The sequence below is a fragment of the Grammomys surdaster genome, unplaced genomic scaffold (genome assembly GCF_004785775.1).
Source record: "Grammomys surdaster isolate TR1022 unplaced genomic scaffold, NIH_TR_1.0 198, whole genome shotgun sequence".
Classification (NCBI taxonomy): Eukaryota; Metazoa; Chordata; class Mammalia; order Rodentia; family Muridae; genus Grammomys; species Grammomys surdaster.
The window spans coordinates 3937496-3957792 of NW_021604643.1; the positions used below are offsets into that span (position 1 = coordinate 3937496).

At 44.6% G+C, this 20297-nt stretch overlaps 1 protein-coding gene across 1 annotated transcript in view; it reads right to left on the reverse strand.

Annotated features, from left to right (window-relative positions):
- Gna14 (G protein subunit alpha 14) overlaps window positions 1-20297 on the reverse strand; it is a 158577-nt gene that overhangs the window by 2272 nt on the left and 136008 nt on the right. The window contains exons 3-6 of the mRNA XM_028770068.1: window positions 8604-8758; window positions 5385-5513; window positions 3192-3321; window positions 332-485 (exon numbers count right to left, since the gene is read on the reverse strand). Of these exons, the coding sequence (XP_028625901.1) occupies window positions 332-485; window positions 3192-3321; window positions 5385-5513; window positions 8604-8758 (568 nt within the window). The remainder of the gene's footprint in view (window positions 1-331; window positions 486-3191; window positions 3322-5384; window positions 5514-8603; window positions 8759-20297) is intronic.

A 20297-nucleotide genomic window follows, 5' to 3' on the forward strand; every position in this document is an offset into this window, starting at 1 on the left:
TAAAGAGCCACTTCTGCTCTGAAGAGTTGCCAGGGCAACAGAAAGGGCCTGGCACACAAATGGCTGTGGTACTGGTCAGAAGGTTTTTTTCTATGTGAGGTGCCTGAGGTGGGGCCAGACCAGCAATAGGAGTCACCAAGTCAGTTGGCATGTGCAATCAGGCCTTTGCAGTGGCAGATGTTAAGGCAAAACTATGAACAGGGCATTGAGAACTGTAATTTGAATTGGCAAGTGAGACCCCGTCAGGGGGCCCCCAGAAAGACCAAAGACTGATCCTGGAGAAGTCTATAAGGTCGGTGTGGAAGCACCATCCCCCAAATGAATAACTTACCTGTGTATTCTGGGAAATAGCTAATTAGATGAGAGTACATGATTTTCTCTTCCAAAAGATCCTTCTTATTTAAGAACAGAATCACAGAGGAGTTCAGAAACCAGGGATAGGTGATGATAGTTTTAAACAGAGCTTTGCTCTCCTCCATACGGTTCTAGTGAGAAACAAGGAAGTTAGGGTAAGCCAGGAAGGAAAGCAAGGCTCGGAAACAGCATGCTAAGTGGCTGGGTGTACCCATCAGTCCCCTCTCCCCTTAGAGTCACTACTCTTGCCATGGAAAGCATGTGGTCGCACCAGACCAGCTTCCATTTCCCTGCCCCTCACCTGCCTAGTTGACTTTCCTGCTCCAACTCTTTGGAGCACTCTTCTCTTGCCCTAAACAAGCCTTTTCTGTAACTTTGAGCAAGAAGTTTACTTTATTTGACAAAGTGTTCATGTGCCTTATTTGTGGTGAGATACCAGCTTCAAGTGGATGTGTGCTTCTGAACAGTGCCTCAGGTATATTGTAACACAGGAGGAAGGAAAGTTGTCCAGGAGGACCACAGCCTTCAGCCCTCAGGCATGCTAGACTGACCAGAAGGGAACTAACATGGCAGAGCACCTTAGCCATGCTAAGGTTGTTGTCCCAGTTTGGTGGATGAGCATAGTATTCCAAAAATGTAACTTTCCCAAACCCACAGAGAAGTGAGTCTGGTGACAATTACGCTTACAGACAGTAATTTTAAATAACACCCTCCCAAGAAAGTGCTAAATGCTCTCAAATTTGAGGAAGCAGGTAGCTCAGAAACAAACTATAACCTGACAACTACTGTTGGCAGCATTTTCTCTGAAGTATTTCTAAGAGGAAAAAAGGCAAGAACTTTTCCTTTAGAGAAGAAAGCAACCATAACAACATCAGAGCTCAAGGAATGCTCCAAAGGGTCAAGCCATGAATCTACTTCCCTACAAGCCACAGACAGGTCCAGAGTTATCAGAGAAGTAATTCATCCACTTTTAAAGGTTACAGTATTATCTTAACTTCCAAGGGAAAAACTCCATATAGCACAGTAAATGTATCCAATGTGTATCTACCACTGGAAAGAACAGGCTGAAATAACAGCATTTACATTCTATCCAAATACCTGTTGTTTTATGCAGAAGAGAATGTTTCATCTTTAAGAATATTGGACTGACCTCATGGTCCCTTGAGCAACAACCAATCCTTTGACTCTTCTGATAAATACCATAAGTAACTCCTAAGAATACCTAACTTTTTATAACTATGTATCTCTTTTTTGAAATTCCATTTGGGAGAGTTAGACAGTAACCCCTGTTACTCTGATGGCACAAGTAAGGCACAAGTAAATGAGTTAATTAATGTAGTAGCACTCATCAGAGAGAAGCCTTCACTGAAGATAAGGTTTGTTCATGGGCTACCACCTAATATTGGGCATTGGTGATTTACATTCACATCCTTGAAACAACAGTCAAGAAATCTTGCATTAAGTTCAGCGGAATGACTATTAGGAGGACATTGGTATTCCTCAGAAAATAACCTCATGAAATAACAGTCCTGGTCCCTTTCTGTCAGAGCATCTAATGGAACTAGACCCTGCCAGCACCTTGCAGCTTTGCAGGAGGCGCAGTACCTGCCTGGGCTGGATCAGCCCTATGTGAGACCCTTGCAGGGGAGTAAGGACAAGTGCAGTCTCAGATAGCTCCTGACCTGCTCCATTCCATGGGCAGCTCTGCCTTGACAACTCAGCTAGGAACCTAGTTTGTGAGTGCCATTCTCTGGAGGATGAGGAATCTGCTCACGGTATCTGTTAGAAACAGTATTGCTTGTGCCGGGATGCCTGGCATGATGAAGCCCTGGGTTCAGTGGCACACATGTATTACCCCAGCTCTTGAAAGGTAGTATAAGGCTGGAGGATCAGAAGTCAAAGGCTACTTCTTGCTTCATAGTTTGAGGCCAGCTTAGAAGACATGAGACCCAGTCTTAGAAGGGATATGGTTGGGAGAGAATTGTTAGTGTTGTGTGTATTAGGGCCTCTGAAAGGAATTGGAAATGAAACTGGCCTGACTAGAATCCAGTAAATATGTAGTACAAAATCAAAGTCCAAGAGACAGTATTTTTTTTTTCCAGCTTGCCACTGGCAGTAAGAATGTCTGTCGGCTTTGTGTATCCAGCTTGGATTTTACTGATTATAAGTGCTGACTTGGTAAGCTGAGCTCCCTGCCCCAGTCCCAGCACTCTTCTTTGTCCTGGTTTCCACCTGGAGGAATGTTGAGAACAGTCCTTGTTCTCAGGCCACAGCCGCTGTCAATCAACCAAGCCAGTCTCTGCTATTTGACTCACTCAGTTTTCCCCCAAGGTTCCTTAGGAAATTCTAGTGGGGAACTACACTGGATCCAGTGTTCTAGTCCATGAGTCTTGCTATGCAATAAGCCAAACTGTCTAAATTAGTCACAAAATGATTAAGTCATCTATTTCTTTGGGGTGTTTGTTTCTTGTTAGTTTGGTTTGGGTTTCTTGAGACAGGGTCTCACTTTGCAGCCTTGACTGACCCGGAACTCACAGAGATCTGCCTATCTCTGCCTCCCAAGAGCCACTAAACAGGGCTGTGAAATCTAATGATAACTATTTCAGAATGTATTTTGTTAAGTGACAGGTATTTAAGTTACATGAGACATTAACACTGAGTCTGCAGTGCATCTGTAGATTACATTGGTAACAGACACCTGAGTGCTGGCAGAAAGGGAAGGTTTATTTCCTCACCTACCTAACTGCTTGGAACACTGAAGAAATAAGACTTCCACAGTTGCCACCCCCACCACAACCCCCAGCAGCATACCTCTAAGTTCCCTAACCCCAACATACCTCATTGTCACACTCAGCCAGAACCTGGTCATATTCACTCAGAGCAACCAAGAAAATGATGGAGGTGACGCTCTCAAAACAGTGAATCCATTTCCGTCGTTCAGATCGCTGGCCACCGACATCCACCATCCTGCCCGACAGAGGTGGACACTCAAAAGTGGGAAGGCACAACTCCAGGGGAAGGATACAAGCCATTGCACCATCGAGTTAGTGCCCTTTGGGGTCCTCAGTGATTTTTAGAGGGAAGGGGACTCTTAAGGTTAGTGTAGAACAGTGCTGCATAGGCAGTGAAGACCATTGGTGGTTTCCAAGCAAAGGACTGAGATGGAGCCTACCTGGAGATACTGGATAAGAACCTGATGCAGTAGTCCTGGCAAAAAATGCCAACATCCTCCCTGGCTTAACCTCAGCCACTCACATAGAGTTGTAGGACATGAAAGGAACAAAGGCAAGCCATCTTCCTGGTACCTCTAAGTTATCCCCAGATCTTTTCTATGATCTCACCCCTTCTTCCCATCTGCATGTGCTCTCTGCTCAAAGATATTACCTGTGTCCAGGAGATATTTCAGGGAGTCAGTACAGGGATTGCTGACATAAAGCCCTAAGCACTATTATGAGTCCAGTGGTACCCTGTCTAAAGGAACAGCTGCCATGTCACTGAGGTCTGCTGCTGCTGCTGCACAAGATACAGGTTCACTATTACCAGGTCTGTAAATACTTTAGAGAAAACTAGTGGGGTTTAGGTAAAATACCTGTTCTTAAGTGTTAGTGCAAATATTTTTTTTCCAACACTGTGGCAGACTGTATGGGTCAGTTAAAGCACATAATCTGCAAGGTCACACCCACAAACCCTACACCTCACTCGTCCACACCAATTTCTGAAGACCCTAAACCAGTTTGGTTAGATAGTGCACAGGCTCATTGCGGCTCCCATGACTACTATCTGGAAAGATGCCTTTGAGTCAGATTCAAGGGGTGCAGACACGCCTGCAATGCTATGCATACTGCTTGCCTCATGCTACAGAGGGGGATAGAGCTAGGAGAGAAAGCAGAAATATCAAGAGACTCCACCATGAAGACACTCTGCAAAAGACCTCAACTTTAACTTCAAGCATCAGAATTCTTCATCCAGAGAGACGGCATAGGTAAAGTGCCACAAGCTGCAAGGTCTCACCCCAGGTGACATTAAACCCAGCCCTGAGGCTCTGGAAAGGCAACACCTGTTTGCTAAAGCTCATTCTGAAGTGTTTGGGAGGTTGCAAGCAGTCTTTGAAGTTGAAAAGGTTTAAATCCAGGGGACAGCTCTGAGAGAGCAACCATGAAATTAGACATCTGTTAATGATGCAGAGAGTACTTTTACACCACCACCTCCATTTGACTGCACGGCAGGAGTTCTAAAACAGAATTGTGGTAATATAGGATTCAGTCTGGGAAGGTAGAGATGTGTAAAATGAACCTTGTTTAAAAGGATAGGGAAATATTAGATATGCAAGAGATTTGAAGGGTTAGAGAGGTGTCCCATGGTTAAGAGCTCTTATTGCAGTTGCAAGGGGCCTGAATTCAGTCACATGGTGGCTCAGTACCACCTGTAACTGCAGTCCTCGGGGTCAGATGTCCTCCTCATCTCCAAGGACTTCTGCATGCACATGCCGCACATATGTATACACTGAGGAACACAGATACGCACAAGATAACATTTTAAAGTGCTTTGAGATTTGGGCTGCTTTTTAAATGCCCTGGTTTTTTTATTTTTTCTGTACAAGGTTCAAGAAAGATCTGTTCATCCTGGGTGTTGTTATATACATACATACATACATACACACACACACACACACACACACACACACACACACACCACACGTTTGAGTACTCCATATATTATAAAATTTAACACACTTTTATATTGGTTTTTCTTTAAATCTCAGACAAGGTAACAAGGGAAAGGAAAAATCCTATTCAACATTAGGGAAAAGACTTCAGTAAATTGTATGGTCACAGGAATGCATACCTGTGTGACTATGCATAAGGTTTCTTTCCAGTAAGAAGAGGCCAGAAGTCCCTCTGTTGTGGAGCATGAGACCCCAGAAAGCTATCCCAACCTAAGAGGGACTTAGGAACTGAACATCAAAGACTGGAAACTTGCCCCCTGAAAAGACAAATCCTTAGAGGATGCTGTCTCGGAGACAGACTTACCGGAAGATGATGTTTTCCAGGTCAAATGGGTATTCTATGATGCCAGTGGTGGGTACTCGAACACGAAGCACATCCTGTTGCGTTGGCACGAAAGAGGGCATGGCGATTCGGTCAATGTCCGACAAGTAACTGTGACATTAAAGAGTCAAGATGCTGAGGCTCCATTTTGAGAAGGGAAAAATATCCCTTCCTTGCTTGGGAAGTCCTCCCTGACCACAGGGTCCTCACAGGAAATGGAGGCAGCAGTTACATTCGGAGGTGACTATGCCAAGGCTTGCTATCCTCCAAAAATGGTTCTAAAGGAACCAGGGTTCAGAAGCACATCTGTGAGCCTTCTGAGAATACAGGTCACCCCATCCCAGTTCTCAGTGCATGATCTATGTGGCCATGAGAAAAGCAGCAGCATAGAGGCCAAGGAGGTGGGAAATGACACTGGTCCCTCATCCAAAGGACCTACCTACTTAACTTCATTCAAGAACATTAAATAATATAGACTCTGTTCTCTGTAGGCTTTGATCAGTGAACTAAGAGCAGCCTATACGAAAATACGCAGATGACCAACCAGCCATGGAAAAATTCCCTCAAAGCAAAATAACATTTTCCTGTTAAGCACACTGTAAGTAAAACCTCTAAAACAGTCAAAATTTGCCTCATGTTATTTGGAACTATATATTAAAATTCTGACTTTAAAATACATCTTTTTCTAAAGTGAAATAAAAGAATGCCTTCGGGCAGGCTATGTAGCTCGGGTGTCTGAATACTTGCCTAGCATGCACACAACCCCGGGTAATTCCTAGTGGCTCCTACAACAGATGTGGTGGCACATGTCTGCAATCCCAAAATTCAGGAGGAAAGATAGGAGAATCAGAAGTTCAGGGTTGTGTTTAACTACGTGGAGAGTTCAAGGATAGCCTAGGCTAGAGACCGACCGTGTCGTAAAAATTTGCTAACTTACTTTAAGTCCTTACAAAAGACCTCACTAGCAATGGAGTTGGTGGCTCTGCTGTTTTCTGTAGCACAACCTAGATGCCCAATCTAGAGATTTAAAATGCTGGGCCACCACTCCCAAGCTTATTATTTTGCTGTATGTCAATCTTCTCCCTTTGTCCAGTGTTCCACTCCACGGTTTCAAATATTCATGGCCATTTACGACCCCAATGAATGATCCATCTTTAAAATTATTTTTGTGTTCTGCAAAGCTATGGACAAGAATTCATACATTTTCAATCTAGTGCCATTCTGAGTAGCAGGATAAAAATCTGTGGCTGTTCCGAGTTGTGAGACACACTTTTTCTAGTGTAGCCACACTGTGTGTACACTGCCCATCTGCCAGTTACTCATTAGCTGTCACACTCTCACACTGTGTCATGGGGTCACATTGCCGATAACAAGTGGCTCTAATTTTACTTAATGTGACCCTGGTAATTACCTTAGTTTTAGCTTGCATAAATTCCTTCCTGTACCTCATTGATAAGTTTATTTTATCATGCTTATGTATGAATAGAAGAAATATAGAATGAAATATCTTTGTGACTTGGGGCATCTGCTAGGGACTCTGGAAAGTAGTCCAAAAGTAGGTGAGTGGGAGATAAAGGAGATGCAGTACAGTGCTTGCTTGCTTGATTGATTGATTGATTGATTGATTGATGACTGATTAAACCAGCAGACTGCAGTGTCTGAGATTAGAGGGCATTGGCTGGTGGCCACATACCCTTAGCATACTATCTGGTATACTCACTTTCGAAGTATAAATGACATCTAAATACACAGACATTACTAGCAGATGACTGAGCAGCACTGACCTGGACCAAGAAAATGCACAAGTAACTTATGTCATAGACTTGGGGTGGAGGTGGGGGATTGTTACTGTTTTGTTTCATTTCATTTTGCTTTTTGCTTTTTTGAGACATGGTCTAACCCAGATTGCCTGCTGACCTGAAATTCACGTAGCTGAGAATGTCTAAGAACACTTGCCCCCTACCCCCGCTCTTACTTCCCCAGTGCTGGTATCTAGGCATGTGCCACCACATCCACAGACTTTCAAGACTGGCAACCATGTTCCTTTATTAAATGCAATCATCTTCTATAAAACCGTTTACCTCCCCAACCACCCCTGACATGCCTCACAGTGGACTTGCTTCTGTTTTCAAGATTTATGCTGAATTAATCTTAACAGCAGTTCTGGAGAGCTTTCTTCAAATGGATGTAACTCCACAGGCTAGTCCCAGAGCCAGTAACAGCAGGCTGCTCCTGGGAGGAATCAGGAGGCCCCCTAGCTTTGACATCTGGTCCATGGACAATGTGCCTGTCTCCTTAGGAGGTTTTGCTCCTCTCCTCTCTGCTGCCAGTCTAGCGTCTCACTTGTTTCTTTCCTTTTTCTTGACATTGTGCTTTTCTGCTGATGTAATTAGATCAATTGTACCAACCTGGATTGAATTGAACACTGCCTGGGACAAATATCTAGGGAAAGTCAGTAAAGGCCACAGGAAGTAACGATGCCTTCCCTGACAGCTGCTTTGTCCAGTCCAAGCTAGTTGAGAAAGAGGTCAGGACTTAAAAGGAATTGACCGGGTTTGGGGCGTTTCCTGGTCCTGGGAGGAGGAACCAAGCCACCAAGCTGCAGAAGCGTGAACAAGCAGCAACCCCAAGAAGTAAATTGTGCTCAGTCACCTGCTGGGCCAAACAGTCCTAGGAGACTCTAAAGAAAGAAAGAATGTTGTGATATCTCCAAGATAATGTGCAATAGAAATTTTCGTGGGTTAATGGTTTAAATCTAGAGCTTTATGGATCCAAAATATGTAAGCAGTTGACTTTCTGAGAGGGTTAAATAAGCCAGCTGAGGAGTCTGTGTGCTGGTCTTGCAGATACCAATGTTTATCACTAGAGGGCACCACAAGATCAGAGACTGAGAAGCAAAGCCTGAGCCTGTCTCTGGTTTCCAGAGGGAAGGAAGTAAAACCACAGGCAGGTAGGTGTGTTCTTTGCTTAAATCATAACCTCTGCTCCAGAACTTAGATCAGTTCTGCTAAAGGAATTTCCAACTTAATTGGGTGAGAGAAGGTGAGTGCTGACCCCATGGGACATCTGGGAACCCACAGAGAATTAGGAGAGAAGAGGCTAAGAGTCATGCCAGGAAGTCAGGGAACCAACCCCACCCCCTCTTCACCACTCTGTGGTTAAGTTAGCCTAACAGCAGCTGTGGTGAGGCTGAGCACTCACTATTTGGCAGAGTCTGACAGCTGGTACTCCCTCCTCCTGTCATAACACTCCTGGATTCCTGGATCCAGCCACAGCTGCTTGATGGCTGCCACCTGGTCTCTGGAGAGTGCCGAGACTTTGTCTACTTCCACTTCTCTGATGATCTGGGCATTTTCCTATTCAACGGAAAGAAAATACCTCGTTAAGCAAAGGAAAGGATGACAGATAAGGGAATGATCTGGTCCTGGCTCCTGGGGTCAGGGTGCACAGCCAAGCCCTCAGAAAACAGAAGACTGGGCGGGGTGATTTGATTACTCAATCTAAGGAAGTGAGGCGCAGACGGCACTAGACGTGCACCCCCAGCCCAGCAATAGCAGAGGAGGTTGCTCAGACCTAGCACCCAATTGTGAGCAGAGAAACCCATGTCATGTAGCCACCTTCACTTCTACATGCTTTCTGCTCATTTCAACATCCATGTAGCCAGCAATGGACACAAACTGTTGTCTCAGTCACAAACTAGGATTGTTTGGTAGAAGTGGACCGGCCCCAAGTATAAGAACAAGGAAACACTATCTCTGTAAATGGAAAAAATCAATACCAACTGTCAACCTGCCCTTTTTCTCCCTCTTAAGTTTTTTCTTTTTCGTTGTATTTGTTTGTAGTGCAGTGTTAGGTTCATCAGAAAGCTTCAGCTCAACAGAAAGTTCCCACATGCCAGTGATATAGTCCCAGTAATCAGCACACAGTTCTTTCCCATCTAGGGACCACTCTCAGGTTACCTGCTCTTCACGACAACCACTAGACTGTGTTTATTGCAGCTGTTCTGTTAGCACACTAAGGATTACAGGCAGGAGCTTTGTGAGAGCATACACCCAGTATTTCTCACTTACAAACTTAGCACATCCCCATGGCACTTGAACCTCTGCATGTGATCCCTTCCAGTCCTTAGCAAGAGAGGGTGATGGAGGGTCCCAGGTAGCCCTGTGTGGAGTATAGGCACTGCCCCCACCTTCTGGCTTCCCATCGCCACTCTGTTGTTTCCTCCTGCCCTATGACAGCTTCTACCCTCTACATATGAAGCGGCCATGTACCTCTGTCTTCAAACAAGCCTGAAAACTCTACAAAAGCGGAGTAAAAACCTTACTTGTGCTTTTAATCCAAGAGCCCAGCACAGTTTCTGCAAGTAGTTGGTACATTCCTTTGATACATAAGCCCAATAAACACATGTGGTACATGTATGTAGCATGTCAGAAATCCACAGCCATGGAATGTGACTAGTGCAAGGCAAACGCCTGTGCAGAGAGCAGAGAGCCCATGGAGGAATTTGGGGACTCACCGTGGTGGCTCTCAGCCTGCTATCTCACTGACTCCACCCCTTCCTGCATGACATGCATCATAGGCTGCTTTTCTAAATTTAACAGAGAAATGCAGCATTGCTATTGAGAATTAGAACCAAAATGTTAGCAAAGAACTAGACAGGGAACTGCCATGCTGTGTGGAAGGGGTGGCCAGAATCTATCTATATGTGTCCAAGAAGCAGATGAATAAAGTGGGCCTGCTGGTCTTAGGGAAAAACAGTCAAACTCAAAGACAGAAGTGTTTGGGAGCAAGCCAGCAGTGGCAGAAACATCACCAATGACCAGGTTCTCAAAGAGAGTTCAGCACAGACATGGATGAATGTGGCAGAATAACCCATTATTTTGTACAATTACAATATACTAAAGGAAGAGGGAACACAGTGCTTAATAACTTTCCTTTTCCCCTTTCTCAAAACTCAACAGTTTCACAGTTTGGAGAGGGAACACAGAAGACAGATGTGTGACTCACGGAAGTTCCCAGGCCACCCGTGGAAGAGTCACATATAAAGTGATACCTTTACACAGGGCCCTGTGGCTGCTGCTGAGTGTCTCTGTTAAGCACAGTGGGCTTCTAGCTGTGGACCCAGCAGCTGTCCCACCTCTGTCAGGCCCTCATTACAGGGCTACTATTCTGTCAATTGCCCAGCACAGCAGCCATCTCTGCGGGGCCTTTTGTTAGGTAACTATGTGTTTGTGTTTTACATTTGCTTATATATTTTAATTGGAAATTGATTCTACATAGTAATGGTATATATATCACATGTTCTCTTGATATATGTAAATAATGTATATTGCTAAGCCAAGCTATTTAAGGGGTGTGTGTGTGTGTGTGTGTGTGTGTGTGTGTGTGTGTGTGTGTGATCTTTGCATGGTGAGAACACTAAAGAGCTACTCTCTTAGCAATGTTCAAGGAAATAATATACCATCACTCACATAATCACCAGGAGGTATGGGAGGTCTCTTGAACAAATTTCTCCAGCTGGCATTTTAATTAAAATTAATATCCATTGATATGTTATCAATGATAAAACCTTAACTAGATATTACTGGAAAGGTCTTCTGACATTCAATAGCCATAAACACAGCAAGCTTTGTTTTAAAAGTGGTAGTAAAATATATATACACATACATATGTATTTGAAAATGGAAGTTCCCTGCAGCACAGGGTTGCCAATGTGTATACAGTCTCTGATCCACGTTTTTACAACTCTGTCCATGTCCAGAGTCCACTGCACACTCTACTAAAGCTTGTGAGTGAGGCTTTGAGGCTCTATGCCCATTGGCTTTTGAAGTCTCACAAGCATTGTTACCAAGGAAATCCCAGTCAGCTGTGCCAGAAGTGCTTTCCCTATAGCTCGCGTGCATGCACACACAGCAGTAGTGAATGGTGATGATTCACATGAAAGGCAGGGCCTACAGCCTGGGCTAAACTGTAATGATGGTTTCTATCGTTCCCTCCTGCATGTTCTGGATTATAGTTAACCATGGAAAGACATTGGACCTTTTGGGACACAGAAGGGAAGCAGTAGCCACTGAGTTTGGAAAATCAGAGAGCCTCTTCAGCTTGCACACACTGTGGCTGGTTTTCTAGTCAACCTCATTGGCACGAGGCAGCAGTTGGGCCCTCAGCATTCTCAAGCTCCTGCTTAAATCATGCTCAATGTCTCCAAATCCTGGTTTTGCGGCCTACATAGACACATGGGCAGGCCTCTAGGAGAGCATGCCAGCTCTTGCAAGTCACCTGCTTTGTCCAGGTAGAGAGGGTAGGGTCTACACCCTGCTCATGGGCTCCCGTTCCCCACTTCACATCCAGGTTCTCTCCCCAACTCTCAGCCTTGCTGACCCAGAGAAACTTTACACCCACACTGCCAGATACACAAAGACAGCAGCTTCCCAGCACCTTCCTCTTCATCCCAGTTACAGCAGTCTCTGCAATTAATTCACCACTCCATGGCAGTTTCAGTCAAACCCAAAGTGCTACCCCAATGCCTCTATTAAAGATCTCCTGATTCTATTCACGGTCAAAATTCCATCATCATGGGTCCAGGTGAAACTACTATCTCGGGCATCAGTTGGAATGTCCTAAGTGTCTCTAAGTCATCTTTTGATAGCCAACCTCTCTGCTCCATCTGGGACTGGTCCTCCATGCTGAAACTGGGCTGACTTCTGGGACCATACAGCCCCTCTCTTGGATATTTGAATACTGAGGTATCTTTGGATAGGAAGCAACCAGACTCTCAAACAGATGTTAAGAGATCAAAGAAAAGGGGCAACTAGAGTTAAAGATGGGTGAAGGGATAGGTTCATATTTCTACCAGAGTATGCCTGAGGGAAGAGAGAAAGGTGCTGTTCCCACAACTCCTCACACCTTTGCCACCATGAGCCTGGCTGTGCTGGCCATTACTGACAGCTCTTCCCCAGGGTGGAGGCAGGGATTCTCTTGGCTACACCATGTTTCACAAAACATTCCTTCTAAGATGTCTGAAGCTTCAAGTTCTAGGATGGAGAAACACCTTCAAGGCATAATTTATCAGAGAACATCTGGAAGATGGACTCCAATCCTTAGGTTTGTAGTTGACTCCCAGTGTTCTCTAGGAATCCTTTCCAGGATACCACCCCATGGATACTATATCCCAAGAATGACCAAGACCTTCTCTAAGATATCACAGCATCTTTGTAGGACCTTCTCACACCCACTAATCCACCAATGTAAATGCTTTAATAAGTTGTTATATAGTCTTACTTAGACATGTCTGTCCAAGCTGAGACCCATAGGCCACATGCAACTCAGGACAACTATGATGACAGGTCAGCACAAAACCACAAACTTACTAAAAACAGGATAGTGTTTTGTTGTGGTTGCTGTTGTTTTGTCATTTTGTTTTGTAACCTGATTGTATAACTCCCATGCATGTTTTTTGTAGATGATGTCATGACACAATGTCAAAAGGCTGGATACTCATGGAAGGGAATGATGATAAGAGAAACAGTCAGGTAGTGGCACATGCCTTTACTCCCAGCACTTGGGAGGCAGAGGCAGGCAAATGTCTGAGTTCGAGGTTAGCCTAGTGTACACAGTTCCAGGACAGCCAACCAAGACTATACAGAGAATTCATATCTCAAAAAATAAACAAAACCCAAACAACAACAACAACAAGCCTAAAGGGGGAGGGAGGAGAGAGACGGGGGGGGGGAGAGAGAAATTTAAAACCTAAAGCAGCTTGAATCAGTGAAACCCATCAGGAGGGAGGGCTCACTATGTGGCTAAAGAAAGCTAGGAAGCTGCTCCTCGTGTCATCCCTTCCTTGGGGTTAGTTGAGTTGCATGTACCCAGAGACCTTGTGATGTGTCCCATAGATAGATAGGGTTTCCTGCCACCAACTTGCTCCTCTTCCTCTGGCTCTGAAGAGTGGCCTTAGTTTTCAGCTTTGTTTTACAGGAGACAGTTCAGCCCAACAAACATAAGATCTGCTCTTTTTCTTCTCTTTCAGTTTCTGTTCTTTGTCCAGATCTGCACCCTTGTACCCACAGTACTCTGACTTTTATTTCATGACCTTTCCTGGTCCAATGGGAGTCCTTGTGGGGTGGGGATGGAGAAGCTTCACTGCACATTGTTCTTTGGGGATCCAGGCTCACACCAGCAGGTGTCTCTACCAACATCCTGGGCCCTGGAATCCTCCACAGCTGCAGAGGACTGAGGAGAGCAGGGAACAACAGGCAGAAGTTCTGTGAGCTAGGTCTAGAAGCAGAGGACATCACTTCCAGACACAGTTCAGTGGGCCAGGATTGGCCAGAAGTGTCCACTGAGTGTAGAGGAGGCAGGGAAACCTGGCTGCCTGTACTCAGATGGAAAAAGAAGTGGAACTGGTTGAAGGCTGAGTGATGTCTATGCTACTTACAGACTCACAAAACCTCTTTTGCCAAGGTGACTTCTGACATATGAATGATTCCAGTGTAGTCGGCCAAACTGCAGCTGGTGGACCAAATCCAGCCCCGACTCAGTTTGTGAATACTATTCTTCTAGAGCATAGCCTACCTATAGAACTTTATCTACTCCAAGACTTTCCAAGAGCAATGGCCAGCCATGGCTAAGTTAGACTGGAACATTGTCTCGAGACTGGAATCCTGTAGCAATAATGTACTTATGATGTGTCAATCAGCTCAGGGGCAATAATTAGCTGTCCTTATAGAACATAAAATCTCCGATATCACAGTGGCCTCTGAAGAGGTAGACACCCCTACTCCAATGTTACCTGGAGCATTGTTCATTTCACTAATGCCTGTGACCTGCCTCTAAAAAGGACTTTCACACTACTCTAAATCCTTCTCAACCCACTAAAGCAGGTTTCAAGCACAAACAATGGGGTGGGGGTGGGGGTGGGCGTGGAGGGTGGGAGAGGAGAAATCTTTGTTGAGCAACTGCAGCACTGCGGCAGCACTGAGCAGTACAAGTCTTCAATGGCACCAGGCCAGAGCCTCTGCCTGGAGTTCTCTGCTTCAAGCCCTCCTTAGGGCCAGCACAGTTCCAGAATTCTTTGGATACTTTCTAGGGCTTCTGAACATTTCCCTCCTCCTGGCCAAGTGGCAGAGAACTTATGGGCAGTGGTGGAGACAAACTGGAACCTGGGGCTGGACAGAAAGTGGTAGTCCAGCAGTTCATGCCCCTCTGCCTCTGGCAGCATTGAGAGAATATGGCAGTTCTGGTTCCAGCTGCTCCCTACCTGTCTTCACCTGGGTCCACCTTACTGCTCCTGATTTACAAACTGCAACACACTGAGCAGGGTGTGTGGGTCTTTCATGTGTAAACATTTCTGCTTTTTCAGGCTGACATCAGCACCAGAGAATATAACATGTTCAGTTCAGGCCTGGACACAGGAACCCTTCAGCAGAGGGCAGGCTTGCTCTTCTTAACCCATTCTCTTCTGACCATCCCAATAGCTCCCTAAACATATAGCTTACAAGACGGAGAAGTCTGGGAGAGCCTCCTTATTCCTGAATTTTATATCTGTGCATTTACCTCCTCACCACAATTTATTCATAGCCTTCACATCAAAACATGCCATTCCATGGTCATCCTTGAATACAGAGTCAGGGGGAGTAAGAATAAGCTTTCTTCTTAGATATCTATGTAGGCTGTCAGCAGAAGGTGTGGGCTAGATTAAAGGTATAGCTTCTTACCTCAAAAATCCAGATTAGAAATAGATCTTTGTGCTATAAAAGATTTGATTAAGAAAAGAATCTCTCACAGGAATGCCCAGTCATTTGGGTTTTAGTTCATTCCAGATATAGTCAAGTGGACAACCAAGAATATCCAACACACATAGCTACTTTTTACAAGTATTCAAAAGCAACTGTCAGGATTTCAAGGAGGATGAACAAGCTGTGTTTAGTGAGAGATGCAAAACATTGGTACCACTGAAGACTAAAGGCCAAGATGAGCTTCAGCAAAGAGCCAAGGAGGACGGGGCTGAGGCTCAAGGTTCTCCCTAAAAATCATTAAGAACCCAGTATATTGTCTCTCCTCTCCTACATCTTACAAATCTTCACAAGAACCAGGAAGATAGCCGTATGTACCTACAGAAGATCAAAGCACCTCAAAATGTCTCCCATAACACATATGTTCCATGCCAACCTGCCACAAAGTAGCCCAGACACTCTTCTAAGGTAGGGAAACCAGGATGCCTGCTGGCCGTGTTATCACTGGGTACTCAGGATCATTATATTTCAAACTCATACAGGTTGTAGGTAGAATTCAATTCTTCATAAATGGAGAACTATTGTTTTTAACAAAATCTCAATCATTCACTTTTACCACTAAAGAATTGGAGGCCAGAAGCTAGGGTGAAAGCCTACGAGCTCAGAGAGGCAAAGAAAGCACACTGTGGTCCTTCCTCCACAACCAATGTACCAAAAGAGAAAGGCCTCCTCCTTTATGCCGTCTCAAAAACCCTTCAAACTCAACGCCCCTCTCTCTCTTCTGCTTCCTGTGAGTCTCTGTCCATCCTCCTGACTCCTCTTACTCTCTATGATTTTTTCCTGTGTTCACTCCCTGTCGACGGTTGCTTGCTCCACCTCTTGGTGCAATTCTATTTAAAGACAAAACAGAAAGCTCTTGAATTAAAGGTGTGTGCTAGCACTGAGACACACCACAACTAGAAACTTTTTTTCCTAGTAAATAACTCAATCTCCAGGTTCACGGTGTGATCAAATGTCCCAGAACAGACTAGGGTCCCCGTTTTCTTTTCAGCTGTCATCAAAGGTTTCTCAAAGGTTTTGGAAGCTAACCTCTCACATCGAGGCCACTTACTTTTTCAATCCCAGCAAGACACCACACCAGAAGTGATCTTTTTGCATGGGAGTGTGGAGGGGACTTAACATGATCTATAGCTTACACTGGTGACTTTACACCATCACTGACTGCCTGGGGTCATAAACAGCCTGACAGGCAGGAGTACTAGGCCGTATCTCATATTTCTGTGGTGGGTACTCGGAGATCTTCCATATAAAAACAAACAATCTCTCTAATTCCTATGGGAGCCCTTATTTTATCTCTAAATGTTCCTTCCTTTCTTTTGAAAGGGACCCCCCCACAATCCCTGCTCTATCACCCAATCCAGACATGAACAGGTAGCCATCATTCATGGTCCCACACAGACTAACGAGGAGGAGCCATGGACCACGGAGGCCATGTTAGAATTCTGCCCAATGATGGTTTTGTTACAGTTACGAGGAGTTTGCTGCTCGTTCCTGTCTACTTGGCTTATATTAAACAGGAAGCACAACACCACATCTAGAATAGAGGTCAGCTACGCTTGCTGTATGATGGCCCCAATATTAAAAGATAGTTTTAGGATTAGAAACCAAGAATGATTAGGGTTTGCTGAAATGATAAGTTTTGCCTATGATCCATAGAAATTATCTAAAGAAACCTGATTCTCTTTTCTTTACAGCTAGTGCGGAGTCTTAGCAAACCATCAGACATTCATGAGGACTTGCATCTCAAAAGTCCTGTGTGTGTTCCATGCCCCTAAGCTTCATTCCTTTGTATTAGGTCATTTTTTTGCATTATCTGCTTTTTAAAAGGTAGATATTTTTATAGTTTCCATGTATTATATAAGGAAATAAATGAAAAAGAAAATCATAACTCACACAAACTGAATAATTACTGTGCGATGTTCTAGAGTCTACCATGAGCAGTGTCTCATTTGATCATTGCAACCCTGAGGAAGTTAATAATTTAATATCCCTACATAAGTGAAGCTTAGTGAAGGTAAGAGATAGTATTATGTCGGACCACAGAGCCCAGGCTGCTTACATACAAGGCTCATTTAAATATATTTGCATTTTAAAGGGAGGAAGGAATGTGGAGGTGGATAGCTATAAAATCCTCCAGCCTGGAAAGAGATGATTGGGTTGTATATGCTAGGACAATTGGTGTGTGGACCAGAGAGTCCTTTTCTGCATGCTTTGTTTGGCAAACACTCTGCTCTATTCTAGTTCCCTGGAGGACAAAGCTCAATTTCCCTCTCAAAAAGGAGGGAAAGGGGTCCAGAGAGATGGCTCAGCAGTTAAGAGCATTACTGTTCTTATAGAAGTCATGATTTCTGTCCCTAACACCCACATCAGGCTACTTACAATGAATGGCCTGTAACTCCAGCTCCAGGGGTGATCCAGTGCTCTTTGCTGGTCTCAGTGGGCACTCACATTCATAGATACTCAAATAAACTTAGAATCTCATTTAAAAAAAGAAAGAAAGGAAGGAAGGAAGGAAGGAAGGAAGGAAGGAAGGAAGGAAGGAAGAAAAGAAAGAAAGAAAAAGAAAGAAAGAAAGAAAGAAAGAAAGAAAGAAAGAAAGAAAGAAAGAAAGAAAGAAAGAAAGAGAAACAAAGGCATTCAGAGATTTTAAAAAAAGGTCTCTACATAAGTGGAAAAAAATTGTAAGGGAATACTTGAAACCTGTTTTTATACAAAAGACTTTTTAATATCCATCATACAATCAGGAATGAAATATTTTATTTAAAGGAGGTTGGAAAATTAAGGGTAGCCACACACTGCCTGAAGGTATGCCCTTGATGCCAACCCACACGGTCTTTCACTCTTACTGTAAGAATATGAACATGTGACTTTCTTGTTTTGTTTTGTTTTGTTTTGTTTTGTTTTGTTTTGTTTTGTTTTGTTTTGTTTTGTTTTACTATGTGGTCCATGCTTTTTTCAAACTTGTGGTCTTCCAGCCTCTGCCTCCTGAGCTCTGAGAAAATAGGCTGAAGACACCACACTCAAGAAATAATCCTCCACATCAGTCATTCGTTTTCATTAGTGGCTAGTGTAAATATCAATATCAGCATGTTTGCAGAACAAAATAAGCACTAGTGACTACCTGGAACCTTAAACAGCCCTGATAGGCAAGAAAGCTGGGCCAGAGGTCACGTTTCTATTGCTCACATCGCCGTCTAGTGGTATCGTCTGTAACTCCAAGTCTGTTGACAAACAGGACTCCTGTGCCTAATTGTCTCAGCCAGACCCACGTGGATTTGACATTGAAGCCTCTCTGGGAGGCACTATTAACCTAATGACTCAGACATCCTCATTCTTTATGAGTTAGGTTTTTAATGGAAGGCATAATAAAGCTAACACAACAATCACCTAGATTTAAGAGTCCCTGGGAGGACTGGCTTTTACCGAATCCTCCGAGGTGCTTGCAGGATCTAGATGAGATGGTCTGCTAGTTTTGAAGCAATTGAGGTCAGGGATGGAGAAAAGCTGCCTGGCTCTAAGTCCTCAGGACTCTACTGGAGCTTTTTGCTGCTATGTGCAAAGCTACACAAGAAGGCAGCCAGTTTCTTTGTACCCTAGGGCCTGTGTGTGGCTGTACTGTTCTTTTCACGGGATTTAACATCATGTTCTTAACATTATATTTCCTGTTGTCTTTCTGGGTAGAAGGGGCTGGTGAGGGGGTGAACGGGGATGGTGATCATGTGTGGGGAATGGGGTGCGAGAGAGGGCCGGACTGAATAGAAATCAGTGAAGGGCATCTCTGGGACCAGGGGGAGACCTGGGATTGGGGGGCAGGGATGACACAGTGAGTCAATAGGAGTGACCCTAGCTGAGATGCCGTTTATTTCAAAAACACAGTCACATCTAGGCTGTAGACACTGCCTCCCACCCGCTACCCTTGGAACTCCCATCCCTGCCCAGTGATGGTTTCACCCGGGTGGGTTCATCCTCAACATCAAAGCTTGCATTTTCAAAACTAAGACATTGCAACACATCTCCAGAGAACCATCCAACAACAACTCCCACCCCCGGCCCCCTTTATTTTTCTGATGTTTCACTTTTTCCAGTCTTTTCAATAGCTTGAAAAACTCTTAAGCAGACAAGAAATATGTGGGTCACAGCTTGCTTTAATAATGTGTTTTGGAAATAGTTTTCATCCTGGATACATGTTTGATGGTTGTTTTCCTCTTGCAGTGAGAACCCACAGGCATTTTAGCCTAGGAGCAGAATGGAGGAAGAGGTCTTCCCAAGGACCCCTAGTCCTCTACTCCATGAGGAGACACTACAGCTCCAGGCCCTGTAGTTTTCAAAGCCTGTGCCCTGCCCTGAGTCTAGACTGGACATGAAAGAGGTGCCCCCCACCCCTGCCCCAGTGTTTCCTCTGCCAGCCATTGCCCACTCCCTTGTAAAGCGAAGCCAAGCCACAGGGTACAGCTTTGAAGGGGGGCAAAGAAGCTTCTAGGGGTACTTCAGGTGCTCTTGAGCATGTGAGGGAAGTGCCTCTGCCTCTGGTTCTGGTTAGACAGAGGGGCAAGGGATGGGTTGACTACATACCCATGATGCTGTGCTGTTTCCAGCACTGGTGAAAAGAGACCCCATTGCAACTCAACAAGGTTAGATCAGTGTCTGGATTTAATTAGCCAAACAATCAAAGGCTCATCAGGACACAGGGCCAAATAAAAGTGCAGGACACTTTGCCCAGTGTGAACTTCAGATACATAGGCGAGACTTTTTAAGGACAAGTATGCCTCCTGCATTTAATGAAAACCTATAATGTAGAATGTGTTCAAGTGATTGAGGGGAAGACACTGAAGATTTGATTACTCTGGATTGGGATCTATTTATCAACAACAGCACTTTGTTGTTGTTGTTGTTATTGTTGTTGTTTTCCCCCAAGGCCGAGCGACATTGGTAAGGCCACAGGGTGAGGCAAGAAAGCAGAAATCTTGCTCCTTTGTCCCTGACAACAGCTCTATGTACTTCCAGTGATCTGGGAGGTCCACCAAACTCTTTCCCAGGCTAGAGAAAAGTCACCCTCTCCTCCTTCTCGTTCCTCATCCAGTCCACCTCCCCTCTTGGAACT